General features: G+C 36.3%; 1 protein-coding gene across 4 annotated transcripts in view; it reads left to right on the top strand.

Moving 5' to 3' along the window:
- Window positions 1-27,390, top strand: part of LOC123529996 (DCC-interacting protein 13-alpha-like) — a 90,719-nt gene extending 63,329 nt beyond the window's left edge. For 2 of the 4 annotated variants that reach the window (XM_053521056.1, XM_053521054.1), the window contains 7 exons: window positions 173-259; window positions 642-723; window positions 5,246-5,296; window positions 5,740-5,787; window positions 9,246-9,263; window positions 16,140-16,328; window positions 17,757-27,390. In XM_053521056.1, the coding sequence (XP_053377031.1) occupies window positions 173-259; window positions 642-723; window positions 5,246-5,296; window positions 5,740-5,787; window positions 9,246-9,263; window positions 16,140-16,328; window positions 17,757-17,831 (550 nt within the window). In that variant the 3' untranslated portion in view covers window positions 17,832-27,390. Of the gene's footprint in view, window positions 1-172; window positions 260-641; window positions 724-1,864; window positions 1,949-5,245; window positions 5,297-5,739; window positions 5,788-9,245; window positions 9,264-16,139; window positions 16,329-17,756 lie in introns of those variants that run through there. The other 2 variants (XM_053521055.1, XM_053521057.1) reach the window with 2 other exon arrangements.
- The last annotated feature ends 494 nt before the right edge of the window (window positions 27,391-27,884 follow it).

Here is a 27,884-nt window from a genome sequence, read left to right as displayed (position 1 = left end):
AACTTACTTGTAGTATTATGTGGGTGTGTTGATAGATTCAGCCAATGCAAAACTGTGCCAGTAGTATTACGGTAGTGAATATGTTTGTAGGTTCAGCCAGTGGAGAAAAAGTACCTAAAGCTTTATATGGGTGTGTTTATGTGTATAGTATTTCGTAATCTAAACATTTCAGGTTGATAGAACCTTCAAACAACACAGTTAGGGTACAATTTGCCTTAGAAGACATATCATACTGGGCAGCTCATCATGAAAATAATAGGTGAGTACTCAGTGTTATAAACAGTCCTGGTAATATCTCACTAGGTTACATCTTTGTTTGGTTTATAAGTTCAACATTTGCTAGAGAAAACTGTAAAATTGTTCCCATTTCTTTGTAAACATGTGGATTTTACATATGTGATATGCCTTTAAGTTAATACTGTTTTAGCACAATATGAGGTTTTGATTGGTGATAACTGTGCAAGATTAAGACGGCATTCACTTAGAGGGTTATATATCAAAAATGGTCAGATTTGTTTTCACAGTCATTTTGCTATAGCAAGTCTGTTAGCATCATTTGCTGTAGACAAATTCATCTTATTTCAAAAATTGTCAAGATTGTAGAGGTGTGCACTATTGTAATGATTTTATTCATTATTTAGGTTGTTTGGTTTCATAACAAGGAACAAAGGGGAAGGGTCATATGCCTGCCATGTGTTTGAGTGTAATGTGTCTGCAGCAGAGGTAGGCTAAATCTACTTTTTGGGGGCATATAGTCAAACACATACAGATGAAACATTGGAGGGATCTGATAGGATCTTTAAGCAATAATTTAGTCTTCACTTTCAAAAATTGTTTACAAATACTTCTTTGGAAAAGGAAGGGGGTGGGGACAACTTAAAACGAATCTGTTCCAAGAGCATCTTGTCTATGTAGCCGATTTTGCGCTAACAGTCACCTGTCATTAATGGTCACTTAGAGTTCCCCCATCCCCACCCTCCTGTGGTCATCTGCCACTGATCCTAAATGTCTTCTAACCCCATTAAATGGTCATACCACATATATTCTCGACTCAATTCTATACTCGTGGTCAACATTGCAGAAACAATCATACTTTTTCGTTTTTGTCAATCTCTTAGACTTGAGCCCCATGTGGTTCTGGGACGATCTGTGTATGAAAAGAATTGGAACCACTGCCTTACCCTTGCATGATTGTAAGAGGCGACTAATATTTTCTTAACACTTGATTTTGCTGTAACTCAGTGATTCCAGCAGGTATACAGATTTTGATTCCACACCTCAAGTTTTTATTTCGATGTAAATGAGATGTGAAACCAAAATTTGTAGTCCTGTTTGGCGCCATGTAACCTATACTGTGTTAGTGCGCCGTAAAACCCAAATAATAATAATACTTAGACTTGAACCACTTGATAGATCTTCTCCAGGCTTGGTCTGTCACATCCTTGTATGGTTCTCTCTCATTCAAATTTATTCATATGGTTCTGCTTAGCCCCATATAGGGGATGCCAGAACTGATAATAGAAAAACTTGAAACAACTTCTCATAAACTACTTGATGAATCTTCACCAAACTTGGACACATATTGCCTTCTTCAAATGGCTCAACTTGGCCCTTTTAGTGGTGGCCAAAGCTAAAGACAGAAATATCTTTCAGTGATTTCTTATGAATCGTTTGATGGATCTTCACCAATCTTGGTCTGTTGAATCCTGGCATGGACCACTCTTAGGGGCTACCAGAGTTAAAAATGAAAAAACTTTTCAACAACTTCTCATGAACCTTATGAATTTTTACCAAACTTGGTTTGTAACATCCTTGTAAACTCCTCTCTCAAACTTGTTAAAAGGTTCTGCTTGGTTCATTTTAGGGGCTACCAGTGCAAAAAAACAGAAAAAGGCCCTTAAGCAACTTCTTGTGAACCACTTGATGGAACTTTACCAAATTTGGTCAGTAGCATACTTGCATTAACTTTGTTCAGCTTTGTTCACATGATTCTGACCTCTTTTAGGGGCTGCCAGAGCTAAAAGAAGAAACACCTTCAAACAGTTTCTTATGTTGACAATCATCTTCTCCAAACTTATTCAATCCTTGCATGAACCTCTGTCTATGTTGTGCAGATGGTTTGGCTTATTAGGAACTGGCAGTGCAGAAAATAGAAAATTCTTAAAACAATTTCTTCGCATGAAGCACTTGTAAAATCTTTGCTTAATGTATCCATAGTATCATTTGATGGGCCTTTTTCAACTTTATTTCAATGTGTTTGCTTGACTGAAGGTAGGGTCTGCCACAGTCTGACTGAAGTACATCTCCTATTTCGCTATGCTTAGGATCTGAAGACGAGCTATTGATAGCCTTGTTCTGACGACCATTCCGCCAGCAAATCAGAGCCTTAATTACAATATGTTGTAAATCTATATTTAACCTGGGTTTTTCATATTTACAATTCTTATCTCGACCACATCGCGACTACGCCCTCGTGTATGAGAGAAATCATACGTCATGGTACGGACTTGGTCACATAAAGTATCAGACAGCCGGTTAGCTCAGTCGGTAGGGCACTCGCCCTATAAGCGAGGGGTCCCAAGTTCAAGCCCCGGACATACTGTACATTTTTCTTACTCTTCGACTTTCGACGCTATTTTGATGGTTCAGCCAAATCCTTGTTGAAACAAGTCGTCTGATTGGTTCAAATAAAAATAGATTTGCCAAAATATAAATAGCAATATTGGAAATCCAAAATATACAGAAGACGAATGTGAATGGGTCATTCTCAGATCTTCATTTAGAAGATCAAGTACTTTAGTCAGATTGGGTCTGCCAGAAATGAAGTAGAAAAATCTTTTAACACTTTCTCCTGAACATGATGGGTCAGACTTGGTCCTAGCACTCTAGTTTGCTGTAATGATTATACATTTTGAGGCTGTCACATGGACTTCCCTCTAGTTTGCTACAATGATTATACATTTTGAGGCTGTCACATGGACTTCCCTCTAGTTTGCTATAATGATTATACATTTTGAGGCTGTCACATGGACTTCCCTCTAGTTTGCTATGATGATTATACATTTTGAGGCTATCACATGGACTTCCCTCTGGCATGCTGTAATGATTATACATTTTGAGGCTGTCAAATGGACTTCCCTCTGGCATGCTGTAATGATTAACATTTTGAGGCTGTCAAATGGACTTCCCTCAAGCATGCTGTAATGATTATATATTTTGAGGCTGTCACATGGACTTCCCTCAAGTTTGCTATAATGATTATACATTTTGAGGCTGTCACATGGACTTCCCTCAAGCTTGCTATAATGATTATACATTTTGAGGCTGTCACATGGACTTCCTTCTAGTTTGCTATAATGATTATACATTTTGAGGCGGTCACATGGACTTCCTTCTAGTTTGCTATAATGATTATATATTTTGAGGCTGTCACATGGACTTCCTTCTAGTTTGCTATAATGATTCTATATTTTGAGGCTGTCACATGGACTTCCCTCTAGTTTGCTATAATGATTGTACATTTTGAGGCTATCACATGGACTTCCCTCTAGATTGCTGTAATGATTATATATTTTGAGGCTGTATCATGGACTTCCCTCTAGTTTGCTGTAATGATTATACATTTTGAGGCTGTCACATGGACTTCCCTCAAGTTTGCTGTAATGATTATATATATTGAGGCTGTCACATAGACTTCCCCCAAGTTTGCTATAATGATTATACATTTTGAGGCTGTCACATGGACTTCCCTCTAGTTTGCTATAATGATTTTGAGGCTGTCACATGGACCTCCCTCTAGTTTGCTATAATGATTATGCATTTTGAGGCTGTCAAATGGACTTCCCTCAAATTTGTTGTAATGATTATACATTATGAGGCTGTCACATGGACTTCCCTCTAGTTTGCTATAATGATTATACATTTTGAGGCTGTCACATGGACTTCCCTCTAGTTTGCTGTAATGATTATATATTTTGAGGCTGTCACATGGACTTCCCTCTATTTTGCTATAATGATTATGCATTTTGAGGCTGTCAAATGGACTTCCCTCAAATTTGTTGTAATGATTATACATTTTGAGGCTGTCACATAGACTTCACTCAAGCTTGCTGTAATGATTATACATTTTGAGGCTGTATCATGGACTTCTCTCAAGCTTGCTGTAATGATTATACATTTTGAGGCTGTCACATGGACTTCCCTCAAGCTTGCTGTAATGATTATACATTTTGAGGCTGTCACATGGACTTCACTCAAGCTTGCTGTAATGATTATACATTTTGAGGCTGTATCATGGACGTCCCTTAAGCTTGCTATAATGATTATACATTTTGAGGCTGTCACATGGACTTCCCTCTGGCATGCTGTAATGATTATACATTTTGAGGCTGTCAAATGGACTTCCCTCAAGTTTGTTGTAATGATTATACATTTTGAGGCTGTCACAGGAAGAAGGTCTGGTTCGTAGCACCTGTTGTTGGACTTCACTCAAGTTTGCTGTAATGATTATACATTTTGAGGCATCCACATGGACTTCCCTCAAGTTTGCTGTAATGGTTATACATTTTGAGGCTGTCATGTGGACTTTACTCAAGTTTGCTGTAATGATTATACATTTTGAGGCAGTCACATGGACTTCCCTCAAGTTTGCTCTAAGGATTATACATTTTGAGGCTGTCACAGACAGAATATCTGCACATTACAAGCTGATTTTAAGTGATGTTGCCATTTTAATAAATTTACCCACAAGTTGCCATGCATTCATAAAATGATTTTTGCTTCTCTATGCCAAATTTCTCTATCATTTGCCAGACTTAAGCTGTTACCACTGAGAAATATTCAGATATCATTAAATACATTCTTGAAAAATTATTGTGTTTCATCAGATCTACTAGCTTATTTTAAAGCCTCTTATGTAATAAGTTATTAATTAACATTTAAACAATTAACAATAGCTTCACAGCAAACATGTCAATGAAATGTTCAAGATTGTATGTCTGTTTGGCATCATACCTTTTTCTTCACAACATATCACAAATTGCGGATGGAAGTAGGTGTTCTATTTTCTTTGACAAGATGGGTCTTAGTCCTAGCAAATAAAATAATCATGATAATTTTTGGTTTTGTATGTATATCAAGCCTTTAAGTACTTAGAACACTTCATTAATTTTTTATAAATTCAAAGTTTATGTATTTTTTCCTATCATATTAGAAAGTATTGGTTTTATTTACATTCTATCCTCAGATATGTAATGCTATAGGAACTGCAACGAAAATGGCTTTCCATGCTTTAATGGTAAGTAATTCTTTATGTCTATCTCATTCTGAGATATTACAGTGTTTTAGTAAACTTAGATTAAATCATGGACCTGTTCTTTTCATAAAAAAGTAGTTATGAGGCGTTGCTTTAGAAGTAGCATTTCTTTTTTAGATTTTGGAGGTTATTAACAAAACATTAGCTAGATATGTATGATTGTATTTAGTTTAGTTTAAAATAAATACTATATCCCAACTGAGAAGAAGTCTTTGAACTATTTCAGTCTTTACATTTGAAAGCAGTTTTGACTTGGTACTTGGAGGGGTGATCTTAATGCTGCCCTCTTAGTTAAAGTGTTATCTTTAATCAAATGTTGTTACTATAAACAAAGCCTGTTGTTGAAAAAAAAACTTGTAAACTTATGCAGACATTTTTTAATGCTTGTTCAGTGGGATAAAAAAAAACATTTTATTTTGGAACAGGAGAAGAAGGCAGCAGAGAAAATCCGAACTTTAAAAGACAAGGAAAAAGTAAGATATTGCTTTTAGTATGTATATAGACAATCATGTAGAAGATTGGGTTATATTGCATTGTACATCAATTAAAAACATATACAGCTAATTGTTTAAAATTTACTCTCATAACGTTTTTGAAAAATGTTGAGTAAATAAAAGTTAAAATTTGAAAGTGTTTGAAAACAGTGCTAAAAGATTTGATACAGTGTTGAAAAAGGAATTGAAGCCATTTGGGGCTTACTTGTTATACTCAGACTGGTTTGTACATGTATATGGGAGAATGTAATATACCCAATCCTGTGCATGATATTGTATTTATCTGTACAACTTCCAAGTGTGCATTTTTGATTTTATTATAAGGGAAACATGCATCATATATATGAGAACATTGACAGTGTGATAATGTAAACTTGCTGATGCATTTTGTACATGATCTAACACTAACAAGTACCGTGTTTTTACTTGTTTATTTACTGTGTGGTTGAGTTAATTTTGCTCTAGCATCATGCTAGTGTTTATGCTCCTGCTGTGGTATTGGCAGAAGAGCATAATAGCATTATCCTTGTCCATGTGTGTATTTGTGTGGGTCTTTTAAATATTTTATCCTGAAGAAAACTGTGTTGTACATGGTGGGATTTCAAAATAACTTGGCTTTAATGAATCATAGTAAGACATATGACACACACTTTCCTGTCTTTACATTTATTGTTCAGTGGACATATTTCTAGTTTCATATGATAATTGACAAAAGTCATGTTTTTTATGTTCCCTATTTTTTTAGCTCACCAGAGCCAAAGGCTCAGGGTGAGCTATTCTGATCGTTCACCATCCGGCATCCGTCGTCCATTGTCTGTCCGTAAACTTTTACTTTAAATGACATCTCCTCATACACCGCTAGGCCAATTTCATCCAAACTTCACAGGAATGTTCATTGGGTGAAGCTCTACAAAAATTGTTCAAAGAATTGAATTCCATGCAGAACTCTGGTTGCCATGGCAACCGAAAGGAAAAACTTTGAAAATCATCTTCTCAAAAACCAGAAGCCCTAGAGCTTAGATATTTGGTTTGAAGCATTGCCTTATGGACCTCTACCAAATTTGTTCAAATCATGACCCCAGGGTCAAAATTGATCCCGCCCCAGGGGTCACTTGATTTTACATAGGAAAATCTTAAAAAATCTTCTTCTCAGAAACCAGAAGCCCTAGAGCTTAGTTATTTGACATGTAGCATTGCCTAGTGGACCTCTACTAAAATTGTTCAAATCATGACCCCGGGGTCAAAATTGAACCCGCCCCAGGGGTCACTTGATTTTACATAGATTTCTATAGTAAAATCTTCAAAAAAATTTAAAAAATAAACCAGAAGGCCTAGAGCTTAGATATTTGACATGTAGCATTGCCTAGTGGACCTCTACAAAATTTGTTCAAATCATGACCCCCGGGATCAAAATTGACCCCGCCCCAGGGGTCACTTGATTTTATATAGGAAAATCTTCAAAATTTTTCTAAAAATAAACCAGAAGGCCTAGATCTTAGATATTTGACTTGTAGCATTGCCTAATAGACTTCTACAAAATTTGTTCAAATCTTGATCCCGGGGTCAAATTGACCCCGTCCCATGGGGTTACTTGATTGTACATACAAAAATCTTCAAAATTTTCTAAAAATAAACCAGAAGGCCTAGAGCTTAGATATTTGACATGTAGCATTGCCTAGTGGACTGCTACAAAATGTGTTCAAATCATGACCCCCGGGATCAAAATTGACCCCCGCCCCAGGGGTCACTTGATTTTATATAGGAAAATCTTCAAAAATTTTCCTTAAAAAAAAACCAGAAGGCCTAGATCTTAGATATTTGATATGTAGCATTGCCTAGTAGACTTCTACAAAATTTATTCAAATCATGACCCCCGGGGTCAAATTGACCCCGCCCCATGGGGTTACTTGATTGTACATAGAAAAATCTTCAAAATTTTCTAAAAATAAACCAGAAGGCCTAGAGCTTAGATGTTTGACATGTAGCATTGCCTAGTGGACCTCTACAAAATTTGTTCAATTCTTGACCCCAAGGGTCAAATTGACCCAGCCCCAGGGGTTACTTGATTGTACATAGGGAAATCTTCATAAATTTGCTAAAAATAAACCAGAAGGCCTAGATCTTAGATATTTGATATGTAACATTGCCTAGTAGACTTCTACAAACTTTGTTCAAATCATGACCCCCGGGGTAAAATTGGCCCCGCCCCAGGGGTTACTTGATTGTACATTGGAAAATCTTCCAAAAAATTTCTAAAAATCATCAGTTTGACATTTGAAACATGTAGCTCATATTACTCGGGTGAGCGATCCAGGGTCATCATGACCCTCTTGTTTATTTTTTTTTTTGTGGGGAGTGGGGTGAGGGGAGTCTGTATGTCTGTCTGCTGTGCACCTTGGATCTTGTAAGGGATTTCACTTAGCCAGACCAGAGTTATTGCCCTTGATTGAGTGAAAAATATGCATAAAAAGGTCTAAAAGGTTGTGTCATACATATCTTAAAAATTATTTGTCCTGGGGTCATGAAACATTATTGGAATGTTAATCAGTATGTGCACCTGACATTTTGTTTGGGATTTCTTATCGCTAGCCCAGAGTTATGGCCCTTGACTTTGCCAAAATAGATATGCATAAAGGCTATATGTTTGTGGTACATGCATCACAAAAAATATTTGACCTGAAGTCATGAAACTTAATAGGAATGTTGTTCAGTATTGGAAGTTGTGCATCTGGTGTTTTATTTGGGATTTAATCCCTCCTCTTAGTATCCATACTGGTGATGTATATTCCCAACCATGAGTTTACTTAGTCTTGCATTGTGAACAAGTAACACTGTATGGTGCAGTGAAAGGAAGTGAGGGGCACCAGTGTGCTATGGACACATATCTAGTTTAGTGTTTCTTTTAAATAGAATAGATATTAGCAAATTTTGCTTTAGATTTCATGTATAGATATGGATTATTATTGGAAAAGAACTCTAAAATAATTTGAACAGGAAAGGGTAGCTCAAATGTTATTGTAACCTGTTTTCCTCACGAAACTCATTTTAGAACTTCAGTTGGAACAAAATTATATGAATTCAACTAGCACTTATATATTTTTTACTCCAAACTCTCAAAAGTAAACTTAATGCAAAGATGTTTCAGTTTGCTGATCACTAGATTTTGGGAGCATGCACTGAATTTTTGTAGACATTTTCTAACTTTAGTTAATTGTTTAATTAAAATTAAGCAATTGAAAAAAAATACATGTAAACAATTTTCTGATATTAGACACATTTGCCACTATGATGACATATGAAAAGAAATCCATTTCTCTTGTGTTATTGCTGATAAAAGAAAAGGTTCTATATTAAAAATCATATCATGAAATCAGAATTATGTTATATTTTGAGTTTGTGGACTAGTACTTGCAATGCTTATGGAAATTTGCTTGTAGGATGGGGCTGCTGATGAGGTAACTATGTTGTTCATGTTATATATCGATGTTCACTATATATGCTTTATGGTGGATTGACAGTTTGTACTTCAAAGTCTTTTATGGTGTTTCCAGTAAACAGTAGTCACAGTTTAAATATAATATTTTGTGTGATATTGTGTGAAAATTGGGAATTGAGATAGGTAATCTGGGGTGATAAACCTTCAAATTGGGAATTGAGATCGGTAATCTGGGGTAATAAACCATTTCATCAAATTGGCATGGTAAATATAAACCATTTCATCAGTCTGAGATGGTAGTGATAAACCATTTCATCAAATTGGCATGGTAAATATAAACCATTTCATCAGTCTGAGATGGTAGTGATAAACCATTTCATCAAATTGGCATGGTAAATATAAACCATTTCATCAGTCTGGGATGGTAGTGATAAACCATTTCATCAAATTGGACAGCTTTTCTACAACTTTAAAACACATTCAGGTGAGCAGAAAGTACTAACATTACCAGTTCTAAGGGTATGGGGTGTGCTTCAAATATGGTTTTAAACAATCTTTTAAAAACAACACTGGGACTTGAGGAATACACAAGAAAACAAAAAAGTTAACAGATTTTAGAAACATTTCAACCTTTGTTAATGGTGCTTTTGCTTGCAGAATTACTGGAAATACCAGTACTGTGGCTTTATCGTATATATTTATTGCTTTCTTTGTATAAGATGTTGTTACAGTGAAATATACCATATTCTGTGAAAGAGGTGTATTTAAGGTGAATGACCTGACAGTTTCTACTTGGTCATTGTGCATGTTGAGCACTTTTGATACCACAGTCGCATGCAGTTATCTATAATCTTGTGTTGTAATATTTAATATGCCACTACTATGTCAATGTCAATGAGAAAGAAATGTAACTATTATTCAAGGTATTATCAATCACAGCTAATAATTGTATTTTATACAATCACACTACTAATTCTTCTAATATTTAATTTGCATAGTTCCTCTGACAAACAACAGATCTCATTGTATGGAGCTGGTCCTTTCTGTGCATTATTTCAAATTCAAAGTTTAATTAGTGTTTGCAGTTATATGCATATGATTGCTGTTATTGTTTAACGGTTGAGTAAGCATGTGTTGACAAGGATAGCACATGCTATAAAAACACATTTTTATTTATGCATGTTTGGCAGAAGGCACATGTATAGTATATTTCTTGCCGCCTTGTGGGGAAAGACAAGGTCATCGGTGTAGGAAATTACCTTAATCTTTCCTCTAGGGAAGCTACACATGTGCAAACTGATGTCATGATTTGATGTCTTATTATGACATCATAGTAGAGCGATTTTTAATTTACAAAATCTTGGAAAATGTTGCAGTGATATTAGTGGTAGGCAAGAAAAATGATCTAACGTGTCTGCCTTGGCAAGACAGGTGTTTTCCCAACCCTCAGGACAGCATGCATAAAAAGCCTCGCTAGCACTCGGGTTTTCTATTCCGCGTTTTCGCTCGGGTTTGGGAAAACCCTTTCTTACACATAAGATAAGATCCTTGTACTATGGCCCTAAGATAAAATCTTTATGCTATAGCGCTAAAACACATTCACATTATTGATACAAGTTTTAGCAGAAATGAACACTTAATGATATCATATTCTTTATAGTTTAGCGGAAGGGGGTGTCATGTCTGTTCTTGTGTAAACCTCAGTATAGGGAGAACGGGGAGGAGGGGTGGAGTAATGTCTGTTTGTTAATTTGTTGTGTGAACTTGAGTTCAGGGGAAGGGCGTCTAGTATCTTAGTAAATTTGTTATTAGTTCAGAGGAAATGGGGGAAGAGAGGGTGGGCAAATTTATTTGAAACTCAGTTCAATAGGGAAGGATAAGTGATATCTTTTAGTAAATTTGTTGTGTGAATAATATGAATTAAGGCGCTGCCTAGCATGGGGATTTATCTTTTATATATCTGCTTACGAAGAAATATTCAACACTCAAAAGAATTAAAACTTCGCTCTAAACAGTTTACATTTAGTGTCATCATACCTTTTATAGCGAATATCATACTTTGCAAAATTTACGGGAAACTGAGACGGTGACGTCATGCACCGCATTCTCGCATTGGCTTTAGGATTTTATTGTTTGTTTACACTCCACGTGGAAACTTGACGGCCTTTACACTTCCTTACTGTTTTAAAAGTATTTTTCAATTGCATGTACAGTTTTCATTACAAAGAAGAAGTAAAAAGAATCATGTTGGCGCGGTTTACGAATTTCTGTGACTGATTCGGGGTGCTCGGATGTTCTTGCAGACAACCAGTCTGCGTTGAGTACATAAACCGGAACCGGAAAACATCGAAAAATTGCCACAGTATATGCACACAACAAAGACGAATAACTATATACAGACGCTACCATCTTGGGGATTTTCATCCCCTATTAGTTCAGTGGTTAGGAGTAGGGAAGTTGGGATGGGGGTGGTGATGTCTGTAAGAAAATTAGTTCTATGTATATCAGTTCACGGTAGGAGGGGTGGTAGTAAAATTTCTGTTTGTATGTGTGTGCATGTGTGTGTGTTTGGATGCATGCATTCATTTTAATCTAGTTCCTTATGTCCAGCAGTTATTATTCATATCAACAAAATACACAATGTTGATAATACAAACATGGCTTTGACTAAAATTCTCTAGTATAATTAATACATAGAAGGTCCTGGACTATGACACATAAAAATAAATTGCTTGAATAGGAAATGCTTACATGATGGTAATGTATTTTTATAGCATGACTGGTAATGCTTTTGAGTTTTAGCTCATCAGAGCACAACATACTCGAGGTGCTCATGTAATCACTCACGGTACCTGGCCTGTTAACATACCTCCTCTGAAATCATATGGTGGAAGTTGATAAAATTTTGCATGTATTGTCCCTTGGGTGATCTCCTACTAAAGTTGTTCAAACAATTCTATTTGACTGCAGGGGCCACCAAAGCTGAAAATAGACAAATCTTCAAACTAAATCTTCTGTAGAACTGCTTTTGAAGTTATTTCATAGAAATGATTTTGATGGAAATGTGCTTGTTTTACTGAAATGCTCCTTGGTTGACTGTTTACCAAGATTGTTAAAGAAATCAAATTTGTCAGATAACAAGGCCACAAGTGCAAGAAGAAGAATACTGTAAAATCATTTAATTTCGTGGGCAAGAAATTTCGTGGTTTTGGTCAAAACAGCAATTTCATGGGAATATGAATTTGTGGATTTCAACTTTTGAATATAAAATGAATGGGAATTTTATTTGTTCATTGGGATTAAATTTCACCACAGACACTTGGGGTTCGGACCTCCACACACCCCATTCTCCTCCGCCCCTGGTTAAGTTTAGCCAATATATTTTAGAATTTTACCATGTATTGAGCGTAGGTGACGATAATAAAACGCATTTTGTAACATTTCAGCGTGTTTTTAAAAAATGTATTTTTACCATCAATGCTCTCAATATTACAAGATATGAAACATCACACGAACAATGGGAACACTTGCTTGCACTGGACCCTCGCTTTGTGTAGTGCATGTCATAAACCGGGTACCAAAATTGATACTCTTAGGCTATGTTAAACCAGATCATCACTTCTTTATGTAAACAAACCATGTGTAACACGTGCTGAAGCGATAATCCGGTATAATGTAGTCGAAACGGTATCAATTTTGGTACCCGGCAACGATATGCGCAGTTCAAAGCAGGGATCAATTCGCAAGGAAGTGTTCCATAGAATTTAGATTGATTGATTTATATTATTTATTGATTCTCGTCGGAATACAAATGACAGTTGTCGGGACCGGTGTCATTTGACAGAATGGTAACAGGTCTGACGATTGATACCAGTGATTCATTGGTAGGGGTTTATTTAAAAGTTTAACTGGCTATTGTTTCCCTAGTGTTTGTGTGATGTTTCATATCTTGTAATATTGAGAGCATTGATGGTAAAATACTTCTTTTTTAAAAAACACGCTGAAATGTTACAAAATGCATTTTATGATCGTCACCTATGCTCAATACATGGTAAAATGCTAAAAAATATTGGCTAAACTTAACCAGGGGCGGAGGAGAATGGCGTATGTGGGGGTCCAAACCCCAAGTATCTGTGAATTTCACGGGTTGAGACAACCACGAAATCCACAAAAATTAGCCCCCCACAAATATTAATGATTTCACAGTAATCTTTTACAGAAATCTCTTTAACTGCAGGTTGAATTTTGAAATTACATTACTTGGGCGACCTGCTACTAAATTGGCCCGATTTCAAAATTATTGAAGGCAGTCATTGGAAAATCCATGCATATTTTTATACCTGTTTGAACTGTGCACTTCTGATGAGTGATTTACAGCTATAGTTGTCTTCTTCTTGTTTTTTTTCAACAGTCATGGGTCATGTTTCAGGTGGAATATGATTATGCTGTATATAAACATTACATAAGAGGTTATAGTTTATGTATTCAAAGTATTCGTATTGTACACCTTATAACACATAATCAGAGCTGCCATAAAGGTATATGAGCCGTGCCATGAGAAAACCAACATAGTGGGTTTGCGACCAGCATGGATCCAGACCAGCCTGCGCATCCGCGCAGTCTGGTCAGGATCCATGCTGTTCGCTAACAGTTTCTCCAATTCCAATAGGCTTTAAAAGCGAACAGCATGGATCCTGACCAGACTGCGCGGATGCGCAGGCTGGTCTGGATCAATGCTGGTCGCAAACCCACTATGTTGGTTTTCTCATGGCGCGGCTCATATTAGTCGCGTGGTTTGTGGATGACTGGATATGGGATATACGAGAAGGAAGCTCCAGCCTCATATGGATTTCCAAGAAACTTTAACCTGAATTGAATTTTCTTGCAGTGAATATCTTTTATCTAGTTACTACCAAACATGATAATTTTTATCTTTCCATCTACTCTACTACAATACTAACAAAATTGTTAAATTTATATTGGACAGTTACTAACCTGATATGGAATATAGCAAAATTTAATGAACACAAGGCATTTCTTAACCAGTAGAAATGCTGGAAGCATGTAGGTGGCAGGATAAACAACCGTATCTTCATAGAGGATTTATTGTGGCCTCTGTGGCCGAGAGATTAATGTCACTGGCTTTGAATTACTTGTTCCTCATCAATATGGGTTCAAAGCCTCACTTGGTATGTAGAATTTTTCGGAGTTCAGTTTATAGACTCGTCTACCGATTAGGGAAATCAGCATTATTTTCTTTGTCTTATTTATTTAAGAACTTCATACTGAATAACCTTACTAAAATAACAGACTACTCCATAATTAAAAGTACAAAAACATCGCTGACCGCAAAGCCTACAGATTATGCTCACCTGAACATTCCAACTTAGTAGTGTGATTGGCTTATGAAGCAGATTGCCCTATTGGTTTTGGGGTCAAGGTCAAGGTCTCAGGGGTCTGAACATTGAAAATGGTTTATGCCTGATAGCTTGAGTACCACTTAACCCAGAACATTCCAACTTGATAGCATGATTAAGCTTATGAAGTAAATGACCCTACCGTTTTTGGTGTTGTAGGTTAAAGGTCAAGGTTACAGGGGCCTAAACTTTGAAAACAATTTTTTGCCCAATAATGTGAGACCCACTTCTCCCAGAATTGGTGGCATAAATGGGCTTATGAAGTAGATCACTCCTATTGTTTTAGGGTCAGTAGGTCAAAGGTCACAGGGGCCTGAACCTTAAAAACTGTTTCCTTTGAGTAATTAAGAACCACTTGACCCAAAACCTTCAGACTTGATTAGGTTTTGAAGTAGATGACCTCTATTGGTTTTTAGGGTCAAAGGTCAAGGTCACAGAGGCCTGAACCTTGAAAACGGTTTCTGCTCAATAACTTGAGAACCACTTGACTTAGAACCTTCAAACTTGATAGCATGCTTGAGCTTATGAAGTAAATGACCTATTTAATTTTTGGGGTCAGTAAGTCAAAGGTCAAGGTCACAGGAACCTGAACATTGAAAAATATTTTTGCATGGTAATCTGAGAACCAAGTGACTTCAAACTTGATTGCCTGATTATGAAATAGACTTTAGAACTATTTGACCCAGAACCTTCAAACTTTTCAAACTTGAAAGCATGAAGTTGATGACCCCAATTTTTTTTTCTGTGGTGGGGGGGGGGGGGGGGTTCATCATTCAATCAAAGGTAAAGCTCACAGGGGCCTGAACCTTGAAAATCATTTCCGCTCAATAACTTGAGAACCACTTGACCCAGTAAATTCGAATTGTTTTGCATGACTGGCCTTATAAAGTACATGACCTCTAATCTTTTGGGGGTTAACAGCTCAAGGTCATTGTGATCGCAGGACTGAAAATGGGACAACCTATCATAGGGTAGGGGACATACATGTCTTACAAACTGCTCTTGTTTTCTTTATATTGTTTTAAAGAAAATCTTCTGAAACCGCTGCCCCAAGTTTCAAAATAATTTCACTGAATTTACTCTCAGTATATCAAAATCCTTCAAGCCATGTTAATTTGTAAATTTGTTAACATTTATTAAAGTCATTCTTTAAGTCAGTGTCGCACTACTCATTTTCCAGATTGTTTGGTCTGTGTCATTTCAGGAAAAAATGTGTATTCATACTAATAACAGTCCTAACTTCCATGAAAGGATCAAAGTATACTGGTGGTCAAAAGGTAAGGTTGGATGAGTGATTCAGGGCCATTTTGGGACCTGCTGCTTTTCTTACAGCCAGTCCTCAGTACCATCATTTACACAAGTATATTTTCCAGGCCTTTATATTACCAATCACAATGAGCAAAACCAGGATTATTGAAGTTTCTATAGATTAGTTAAAAGTTAACATTATTGTAACATTACTGTGTCATCTCTTCCAGAACTTATTGCTTGCCAACATCAGTCAACTAGAGGATAAGGAGGAGGAGGAGGAGAGTTTATTGTCATCCAACTTGCCATTGTCAAGTGACAAAAATTACATGAAGTTGTCAGCAGAAGATGAACAAGATATGATGGATGAAATGGACAAGGAAATGGGGGAGCTGGATATCAAACCAGAATCTCCAAGGGTAAGTTTGCTTCTGGACAGGAAATTGGGGACTTAGAGAAATAATCAGGATCATCATAGGTAAGTGGCTTGCAGGACAGGGAATTGGAACACAAACTGGATATCAGACCAGATCTCTCTGGTTAAGTTTATTGATGAGAAGGGAAATGGGGGACCTAGATAACACATCAGAATCATCATGGTATTGTTTCCAGCAGGACAGGGAATTGGGGAAACTGGATAGCAGATCAGATTCTCCAATGGTAAGTTTGCTACTGGACAGGAAATTGGGGACTTAGATAAATAATCAGGATCATCAAGGGTAAGTGTTTTGCAGGAAAAGGAAACGGAACACAAATTGGATTTCGGACCAGATCTCTCTGGTTAAGTTTGTTGATGGGAAGGGAAATGGGGGACCTAGATAACAAATCAGAAATATTAAGGGTAAGTGCCCTGCAGGACTGGGAATGGGGGAACTGAATATCAAACCAGATCACTCAGGTTATGTTTGCTGCTTGACAGGCAAATGGAGAAACTAGATATCAAGTAAGAATTACCAAAGATGACTTTGTTTCAGCATTAGATGATCTGAAGAATGTCAGTATTTTGTGTGGGTAACTAAATAATGGTGTCATCCAGCTTACTTTTGTTACATTACTTGCTCAGCTACCTACACAGCTTAAATATTGTATGGAAATACCTCGGATCTTTCCATAACAATATTTCCAGAAATTTATATGATCTTACATTATGTGAAGTAAAAAAAACATTGTCATGCCCCTAGAAATACTATTCAAATATATTTACAGGTAAATTGTGTGATTGTGGATCCATTTGTTGGTCAGTTTGTCCATCTGTCTGTTCATCTGTCAGTCTTAACTGTCCATCATAGTTTGTATTTGGAGCATAACTTAATAACCATTCAATGTATTGACTTTCAACTTGGCAAATAAGTTAATGGTGATGAAACAATATTCAGAGCACAAAAATGGGTCAGTAGGCCAAAGTTTAAGGTCAAAAAGTGAGGTCATAGGGCAGATCTGTTAACATATTTGTTGAAGGGAACATAACTTAGAAATTTAATGTTGTTTTCTTCAGACTTTGCTTAAAGGTAGTGCAACAACTCACATTACTCCTCGCCTCTTTGCCTGTCCCTTCACCACCACCCACCCTATAATTAACCCTCATTAAAATCGCTTTTTGTTTCTTCTGCCTTTGTATCCCATCACTGTTGCCATACCAGACTTAACCCCTATACATCACCACATTACCCTCACCCCAACCCACTCATACACTTTTGAAAAAAATTATCTCCTTATCCATATACATTTGTACATGTATTATACCTATCTCCTTTGATAAACTTTTGGGGGGGTTTTGCCCTGCTTTGAGGAACTCGTGATTTTTTCTTTTTCTTTAATATGCCAACAAGGAGATTGTTCTATTACAGGCAGGGGAGCAGACGTCTGCTGAAGAAAGTAGCGGGAAAAGTGAACAGACAAAAGATGATGAATCAATTGCTTGAAAAATCGTTTGATTCAAAATGCAAAATGAATAACTTAATTGTATAAATATTTACACATTAAATGTGGAAAAGGTATCGAAACAAGTGAAAAAATTCAGCTAAAGACAACTTCATTGCAGCCAATCAGAGCAGCTTTTACATGAAAGGCAGAGTTTTCATTGGCTTATTTTCTGAGATTGCTGTAAAAGATAGAGCTTTATGATACCAGTTTCATATTCATTGACTACCAAGAGGTGGAGGCATCAGATTCCAGAGGTGGCGGCATCACAGTTTAGAAATCAGTAATCCATAATTCATCACAGCTAAATGAAGTATTGATCAGAAAATCATTGTCACAAGTTGAGATGCTCTTCCCGCCTCTATGAAATTTGAAAACTATGGAGTGTTATATTAACAAAAAGTATGGTTGAAATTTAATATCTTGAACTTGCTGGGTCACAATGTTCCAATTATGGTGAAGAAATTTTGAAGTCCCATGGAAATTCCTAACTCGATTTAGGACAAATTGAACATTTTGCTAAAAGTAACTCCAAAATCCTGTCAGTCAAATTCTTTTGTATTATTACTCAAAATGTGCTGAATAATTGTAGTCTGACAAACTTTGATTTTATCATATTCTTGCTGAATAAAATCAGTCATTCTAAAACACACCAGAAAAGAAATATTTTCATTAGATGCATAAAATTCATATAAATCCTTAAAATAGCATGTGCCTGTCTAAAAATATGTAGCGATAAGAGTACATATACTGTAAGTACGGTTTGAATTAGGAATTGCATATATCGTAAAAAAAAAGTCTGTCGTAGAATTTGCTTTTAAATATGATACTTTAAAAGTTTTGTGTTTTAGTAATCAAACTAAGATGGTAGATTTTAAAGTTGTAAAAACAGTACAGTGAGTGAAAACTACCTGATTGTATGGAGAGGTTTACCTACCTTTTATTACCAGTTTCATGAGGTGTTAAAAATGTGCACTGCTGAAATGTGTAAACTGAGCGTTATTTACCAGTACTTTATAATATATTTGCTGAAGCAGTCCAGATTGGAACAACATGTATCACGTAGGGATTATGTTGGGATCAGACATCAAGTATGAGCGATCAAATTTACACTGTAGTAACTATTCAATCAACTTGTTCATGTTTTTAGAGGATAAAAATGTTGTTTTTAGCTCATCTGATTTTTTAAAAAAAAAATGATGAGTTATTGTCATCACTTGAGCGGTTGTTGGCGTCGGCGTCGGCGTTGCCTGGTTAAGTTTTATGTTTAGGTCAGCTTTTCTCCTAAACTATCAAAGCTATTGCTTTGAAACTTGGAATACTTGTTCACCATCATAAGCTGACCAAGTATAGCAAGAAACATAACTCCATCTTGCTTTTTGCAAGATTTATGGCCCCTTTTGTACTTAGAAAATATCAGATTTCTTGGTTAAGTTTTATGTTTAGGTCAGCTTTTCTCCTAAACTATCAAAGCTATTGCTTTGAAACTTGGAATACTTGTTCACCATCATAAGCAGACCCTGTACATGAAGAAACATAACTCCATCTTGCTTTTTGCAAGAATTATTGCCCCTTTTGGACTTAGAAAATCAGTTTTCTTGTTTAAGTTTTATGTTTAGGTCAGCTTTTATCCTAAACTATCAAAGCTATTGCTTTAGAACTTGCAACACTTGTTCACCATCATAAGCTGACCCTGTACAGCAAGAAACATAACTCCATCCTGCTTTTTGCAAGATTTATGGCCCCTTTTGGACTTAGAATATATCAGATTTCTTGGTTGAGTATTATGTTTAGGTCAACTTTTTCTCTTAAACTATCAAAGCTATTGCTTTGAAACTTGCAACACTTGTTCACCATCATAAGCTGACCCTGTACAGCAAGCAACATAACTCCATCCTGCTTTTTGCAATAATTATTGCCCCTTTTGGACTTAGAAAATCATTTTCTTGGTTGAGTATTATGTTTAAGTCAACTTTTCTCATAAACTATCAAAGCTATTGCTTTAAAACTTGCAACAGTTTTTCACCATCATAAGTGGACACTGTACATCAAGAAACATAACTCTATCCTGCTTTTTGCAAGAATGATGGCCCTTTTTAGACTTAGAAAATCATGGGTAGGACAATATTTCTATTATACAAAAAAAATCAGATGAGCGTCAGCACCCGCAAGGCGGTGCTCTTGTTTTTAAGATGTGCTACAAGCTGGTAATAAGGTAGAGTGTTTTGTTTAGCATGGGTTGTAGAAGAATGCCCCCACCAGAAATGAATGGAACAATGTATTTGGCAGGTGTCATATTTACCCCCCCCCCCCCCCCCACATCAAGTCTAGGTCAATACTACTGGAAACAGTACCACTTTAAGTACCGGTGAATCACCCAACACTGACCACTAATTGGGATATCATTTGAGACTGAGAATGGAACCTTGTCGATTGCTGGCATTTTACTCCAGCCTGCTAACCCCTGTGCCACTGACTCCCTTTATGTACTTACCAATTTCATGTTGCAAAAGTGGCCTTTTTTACAATTTCCGATGTACAAACTTTTGTACAGTATCCTTGTAAATTCCAAAAGCAAATTATTAAAAACAAAGCGCCAAAAGGAATATATCGGAAACAACGTATTGAAAGGAGAACTGGAAAGTCAACTTTCTGTATCAATATTTACAAATAGTAAATTCTAGTTTTCATTTTCTTTTTCTCAGTATTTAAGTACTCTGTATAACTTTGTTGGACTTTTAAACAACTTTGTTATCATAGCGCCCCATGTGGTTCTGAGACAATCTGTGTATGAAAAGAATTGGAACCACATTAATTGCCTTACCCTTGCATGATCGTAAGAGGCGACTAATAGGGTCTTAACACTTGATTTTGCTGTAACTCTGTGATTCCAGCAGGTATGCAAATTTTGATTCCATATCTCATGTTTTTATTTTGATGTATATGAGATATGAAACCAAAATTTGTAGTCCTGTTTGGCGCCAAATAACCTATACTGTGTTGGTGCGCCATAAAACCCAAATAAAATAAAAAATAAATTGTTATCATAGCAGTTCAAATATGGTGCTTTTGACACAAAATTTTTTTCAAATGATAATTTGTTTGCAATCATCTTTGGCTAAGTTATCAATTATACTGATACTTTTAGGCACAGGAAACGCCTGTGAGTTGGTATACAAGTTAAAAGCCTAATTGCTTATTAAATTTCATAACCATATTCTCATTGTTGGACAGAGGTATTTGTTTTACGAAAACATTGTCCGGTATATTTTTGGTGAAAATACTATAGACCTACACTTTAACTACATGAATACATGTGTAAATTTCAGTGTAGCTCACTTATTATGCACTCTGACTGTGGTACTACCGTGCAATGACTGTATTTATACGGAATTTTATATACTTTGGCATTATATGGTTCTCATGCCTACAAGGGTGTTAATGCATATTTGTTAACATTAAAGGATTATATAGGATATATAATTGTATAATTGATAGTGTTATGAATAACATTGATTTTGAAATGAATCTATGTATTTTACCGTATTGTTGATAATTTGAAAAACAAACTGCTGTAACATATGCTTAGATAATTTTGCCAATATCTGGAAATATTTATATTTATAAACAATGCCTGTTTTCCTTGTGACATATATGTATGCAAAATTGATATAACTATATATTATATAAAACAAAGACTGTAATTATGAGATAAGAAACAATCATGGTGTTTGCACTTGAACAACATGTATGAATTCGTGCATCCTTTATGTCCCAAGTATTTTTTAGATTTTATTTATACATATATGTAGGGTATGTGTATACTGAACTTAAATATATAATACTGCAAAGATTTTTTATGTCGTGTAAAGTGAGATATTTTTGCTAGGCCAAGGTTAAGGTCTCAGTGTGTTAAATCATCCTCTGTATGAAAGTCTGAAATCTCCCCGGGGAGTTTGAGTGGGGGATTTTTGTTGTTTATGTAATTGGACATTATGAGAAATAATGTTACCATATACAAACTCTTTCATCTTTACCTATAGAAACATTTCACCAAAAAACTTGTCAAGTGCTAATGAAGATGACAATGCATAACGTGTTTGATGTTAAAGATTTCCTGGTTTTCTTATATTATCCAGTGACCTTCACCCACACAGTATACCTCATGTTACAACAGACGCTAGTCATTCTGTGATCAATGCACTTAACCCTTACCCTGCTAAATTTCTATAATGGACTGGTCTATCTCTCAGTTTGGGAAGTACCATTTTTTTTATTGAAGGGATGTTCACTGAAAATTTACTGACTGAATAGCGAACAGTGCAGACCACGATCAGACTGCATGGATGTGTAGGCTGATCTTGGTCTGCACTGGTCGCAGTGGCTGAATCACTTGCTGCCAGCAGGCTTAAGGTTAATATTTGTAAAATTTGATTCTGATTTTATACAAAATTTACACTACATTTTGGGAGAAAAAAATGAAATTGTAGCATAGATTTATCCCAAGTAAACATTTGTGATTTGAAATTTTGTTTTGAATTTAATTAAGATTAAAATTTTGCAGTCTAAATTTGATTACAGTCATTTATGAATATTTTATGAATGAAAAATAAGTTTTAAAAAGATTTCTATTTTTAAGAAGCTTGAATAGCCTTAGTAACATGGTTGTATGAAATAGAAAAACTTTCAGGAAATGTATAGTTACTATCATGATCTCATAATTGTATGTTTAGATGTGTTTTCATCCAGATTGTTTTATATGTAAACTTTAGAAGTTTTAGTGCTACTCAATTGTTTTTGTTTGTTTTGCTGTATGTAGTGTTAAAGTATTTTTTTTTTTTTGAAAACAAAAATACTTAAGGGTTAGCTTAATGAGCTCTTAATTGAATGATACACATGTAGTGGTGGCAGGGTAACGGAGAGAACTATCACATGTTTCTTTTTATTGCTTGTCATTGATAAGAAAATACGTTTTATGTGACATGAGTTTCATGTCCTGTAGGCTAAAGGGTAATCAGTTGGATCAGTGCCTTTCTCCAAGACAGCTGGATGTCTTTGTCACCCTGTGTGACCTGTACCTCAAGTAATGTACAGAGTCTTGCACCATCATTATATAGCTGAAAAGTTTACATGAATTCCACCAGACAAAACAAAACTCATTTTCATCCTTATCTTTTTCTCTATGAGCATCAATGTCAGAGTCATCAGTTACTTAAATGTGTGCAAGTGCTAGTGGATGTAAGTACATTGGTTAAAGGCTAGTTGCTCATACACTGATCATTTCCCAGTTGTTTTGTAGACATATCACCAGACGAACCTTGACAACTAGGTCGTTATGTCTCCCATCACACAGTGGTGAGGGAGACCTATTGATTTACTCCTGTGTGTTTGTCACAAATCTTGTCCGCACTCTAAGTCGAACATTTCTCATCCGATCTTCACCAAACTTGAACAAAATGTGTCTGCCAATAAGTCCTTGGGCAAGTTCGATTACTAGCCAAATCGCCCCAGGCACTTCAGAATTATGGCCCTTGAATTACCCAAAATCCGCCTTTTTACTCTTCAAAGATATATTTATAGTGAGTAAACAGTATATAAAGACTGACTTACTATTTAGATCATTAGGCAGTTGTGGGAGACATGCGCTTTTCTCCAAAGCAGCTCTAGTTGACCTTGGATTGTTTCATCAAGCTGTGTCCTGTTATTGTTACAAGGAAATAACATGCAAGGAAGGAGATAAGTACTTCATAATTTATCAGTCTGTCAGCCCAGCTGAATATCAGATACAATACCCGGTTTTTAAATTTATTTAATGTTTGATTTCCTGTTAGTGTTATTGTTTTAAAGATAATTTGAAGTGTTTTGTTGTTAAGCAAACATGTGAAATCACTGTTGGTATAGAAGCTATGCTATCTAGTCATTTTTAGCCTCTGGTCAGTTAAATTAACAATATCAAGTCATAAACATACAAAACAGAAAATATGAGATAATTTCATGCACTTAGCCATTACCCTGCTAAATTTCTATAATGAATTTGTCCATCTTTCAATTTAGACAGTGTTATTAACTGTTAAAAGTGTTTTGCACTTAAAAATTACTGACTGGATGGCAAGCAGTGCAGATTTTGATCAGACTGCACAAGGTGCAGGATGATCATGATCTACACTGGTCGCAAATGCAGAATCAATTGTATCCAGCATGATAAGGGTTAGGGGTGATCATGCTTGGCTTTTTTAGCTCACCTGAGCACAAAGTGCTCAAGGTGAACTTTTGTGATCGCCCTGTGTCCTTCGGCAGCGGCGTCAGCAATTTGACTGTTAACACTCTAGAGGTCACAATTTTTGCCCAATCTTAATGAAACTTGGTCAGAATGTTACCCTCAATAAAATCTTGGACGAGTTCGATATTGGGTCATCTGGGGTCAAAAACTAGGTCACCAGGTCAAATCAAAGGAAAAGCTTGTTAACACTCTAGAGGTCACAATTTTGGCCCAATCTAAATGAAACTTGGTCAGAGCTTACGGAAGGTCGGTGGTTCTACCCAGGTGCCCGCTCGTGATGAAATTTGCACGGAGGGGCACCTGGGGTCTTCCTCCACCATTAAAGCTGGAAAGTCGCCATATGACCTAAAATTGTGTTGGTGCGACAATAAACCCAACAAAATAAATAAATAAATAAACTTGGTCAGAATGTTACCCTCAGTAAAATCTTGGTCGAGTTCAATATTGGGTCATCTGGGGTCAAAAACTAGGTCACCAGGTCAAATCAAAGGAAAAGCTTGTTAACACTCTAGAGGTCACATTTATGACTGTATCTTCATGAAACTTGGTCAGAATGTTAATCTTGATGATCTCAAGATCCAATTTGAATATGGGTCATGTAGGATCAAAAACTAGGTCGCCAGGTCAAATCAAAGGAAAAGCTAGTTTACACTGTAGAGGCCGCATTTATGACCATATCTTAATGAAACTTGGTCAGAACGTAAAGCATGATGATCTATAGGTCAAGTTCAAACCTGGGTCAGGTGGGGTCAAAAACCAGGTCACTAGGTCAATTCAAAGGAAAAGCTTGTTAACACTCTTAGAGGCCACATTTATTACTGTATCTTCATGAAACTTAGTCAGAATGTTAATCTTGATGATCTTTAGGTCAAATTCGAATCTGGATCATCTGGGATCAAAAACTAGGTCACAGGGTCAAATCAAAGGAAAAGCTATTTAACACTTTAGAGGCCACATTTATGACCATATCTTAATGAAACTTGGTCAGAATGTTAATCTTTAGGTCAATAGATCAGGTGAGCGATACAGGGCCTTCATGGCCCTCTTGTTTCTATACAATATTCTCCATGTGATCAGCTTGTGAGACATTTAGCTGTGCAAATTGTAAGCTGATTATGCATTCATGCAGAAATACAGACTGGTCCAACAATAAGCAGTTATTGTATGATGATGAGGTCATTCGATAGTCATTGATTTAATCATATAGTTAGTGTTTAGCTAGTCTGATTTTTTTTAAAAAATCTACAAGGTATTGTCATTACTTGATTGTCGACATTTGCTAATTTTTATGCCCCCAAAGGGAGGCATATAGTTTTTGAACGGTCTGTCAGTCTGTCCACAATTTTTGTGTCCGGTCCATATCTTTGTCATCGATGGATGGATTTTCAAATAACTTGGCATGAACGTGTACCACAGTAAAACGACATGTCGCGCGCAAGACCCAGGTCCGTAGCTCAAAGGTCAAGGTCACACTTAGACGTTAAAGGTCATTTTTCATGATAGTGCATTCGTGTCTGGTCCATATCTTTGTCATCCATGAATGGATTTTCAATTAACTTGTCATGAATGTGTACCACAGTAAGACAACGTGTCGCGCGCAAGACCCAGGTCCGTAGCTCAAAGGTCAAGGTCACACTTAGACGTTAAAGGTCATTTTTCATGATAGTGCATTCCTGTCCGGTCCATATCATTGTCATCCATGGATGGATTTTCAAATAATTTGGCATGAATGTGTACCACAGTAAGACGACATGTCGTGCGCAAGACTCAGGTCCGTAGCTCAAAGGTCAAGGTCACACTTAGACGTTAAAGGTCATATTTCATGATAGTGCATTGATGGGCGTGTCTGTTCCATATCTTTGTCATTCATGCATGGATTTTAAAATTATTGGGCATGAATGTGTACCACAGTAAGACGACGTGTCGCGCGCAAAACCCAGGTCCGTAGATCAAAGGTCCTAAACTCTAACATCGGCCATAACTATTCATTCAAAGTGCCATCGGGGGCATGTGTCATCCTATAGAGACAGCTCTTGTTTTGTTTAGGTCCACCTTTCCTCAAAAACCATAATAGCTACAGCTTTGAAACTTTGCACACTTGTTTGTCATCATTAGATGACTTTTTAGGCCAAGAACCATAACTCTAATTTGCATTTTGTCAAAATTGTGGCCCTTTTTGTACTTACAAAATTTTAGTTTCTTGGTTAAATTTTTTGTTTAGGTCCACCTTTTCTCAAAAACTATAAGAGCTACAGCTTTGAAACTTTGCACACTTGTTTATCATCATTAGTTGACTATGTAGATCAAGAACCATAACTCTGATTTGCATTTTGTTAGAATTATGGCCCTTTTTGTACATAGAACATTTAGATGGTGCTCCAGAATGCTGTCCCTGCTGTCACAAATTAGGATGTTCCATCTTCACATAACTTCCTTTAATTGTGATGTTTGAAATACGTAGTCAACAGATATACATCTGTTACAACAGTTGATTGATAAACTGCTGGGAAATGGAAAATGGGAACTGCATTATCTTACAACAGAAAACATGCATGTCTGTGAGCATATTTGGTAAAACTATACTTTTGGAAAATATTAATGTACAAAATGTATTCAGTTTTGAAAGTTCAATACTAATATGCTATTTATCAGATAAAAATTCAGCATTCATGTATAAAACTCTGATTACATGTAAAATGTAAAAATGCTTATAGCCGAATGGTATCACATATATTAGGACACCCTGTATCACAGATTTGTTACGCTGAATTGTTCATGAGCTTGTTTGCTGGCTTACAAAGAATGATAATTGTTAATGACTTTTATGAAAGGTATCCTGTTTTAATATATTTTTCTTTTATGTGCCATAATTTTATTGAGCCCGCCCGCTTAGCTCAGTAGGTAGAGCGTTGGTCTACGGATCACTGGGTCGTGAGTTCGATCCTCGGGCGCGGCGTATGTTCTCCGCGACTATTTGATAAACGACATTGTGTCTGAAATCATTAGTCCTCCACCTCTGATTCATGTGGGGAAGTTGGCAGTTACTTGCGGAGAACAGGTTTGTACTGGTACAGAATCCAGGAACACTGGTTAGGTTAACTGCCCGCCGTTACATGACCGAAATACTGTTGAAAAATGGCGTTAAACCCAAAAACAAACAAACATAATTTTATTGATTTTACCCAGAAAGTTTATGTAATGTGCTGTGTATTTTTGTCTCATGTAGCTTCACCAGATTTGGAGACAGATTGATCAACGAAGGCTTACTTTTTGTACATGATTTTTAGCTCATCTGATTTTTTGAAAAAAAATGATGAGTTATTGTCATCACTTGAGCGGTTGTCGGCGTCGGCGTCGGTGTCGGCGTCGGCGTCTGCGTCGGCGTTGCCTGGTTAAGTTTTATGTTTAGGTCAGCTTTTCTCCTAAACTATCAAAGCTATTGCTTTGAAACTTGGAATACTTGTTCACCATCATAAGCTGACCCTGTATAGCAAGAAACATAACTCCATCTTGCTTTTTGCAAGATTTATGGCCCCTTTTGTACTTAGAAAATATCAGATTTCTTGGTTAAGTTTTATGTTTAGGTCAACTTTTCTCCTAAACTATCAAAGCTTTTGCTTTGAAACTTGGAATACTTGTTCACCATCATAAGCAGACCCTGTACATCAAGAAACATAACTCCATCTTGCTTTTTGCAAGAATTATTGCCCCTTTTGGACTTAGAAAATCAGTTTTCTTGGTTAAGTTTTATGTTTAGGTCAGCTTTTATAAGATT

Source organism: Mercenaria mercenaria, chromosome 13 (assembly GCF_021730395.1).
Source record: "Mercenaria mercenaria strain notata chromosome 13, MADL_Memer_1, whole genome shotgun sequence".
NCBI classification, from domain to species: Eukaryota; Metazoa; Mollusca; class Bivalvia; order Venerida; family Veneridae; genus Mercenaria; species Mercenaria mercenaria.
Note: the sequence above shows the minus strand (reverse complement) of the source record. Positions and strands in the feature narration are given on the sequence as shown.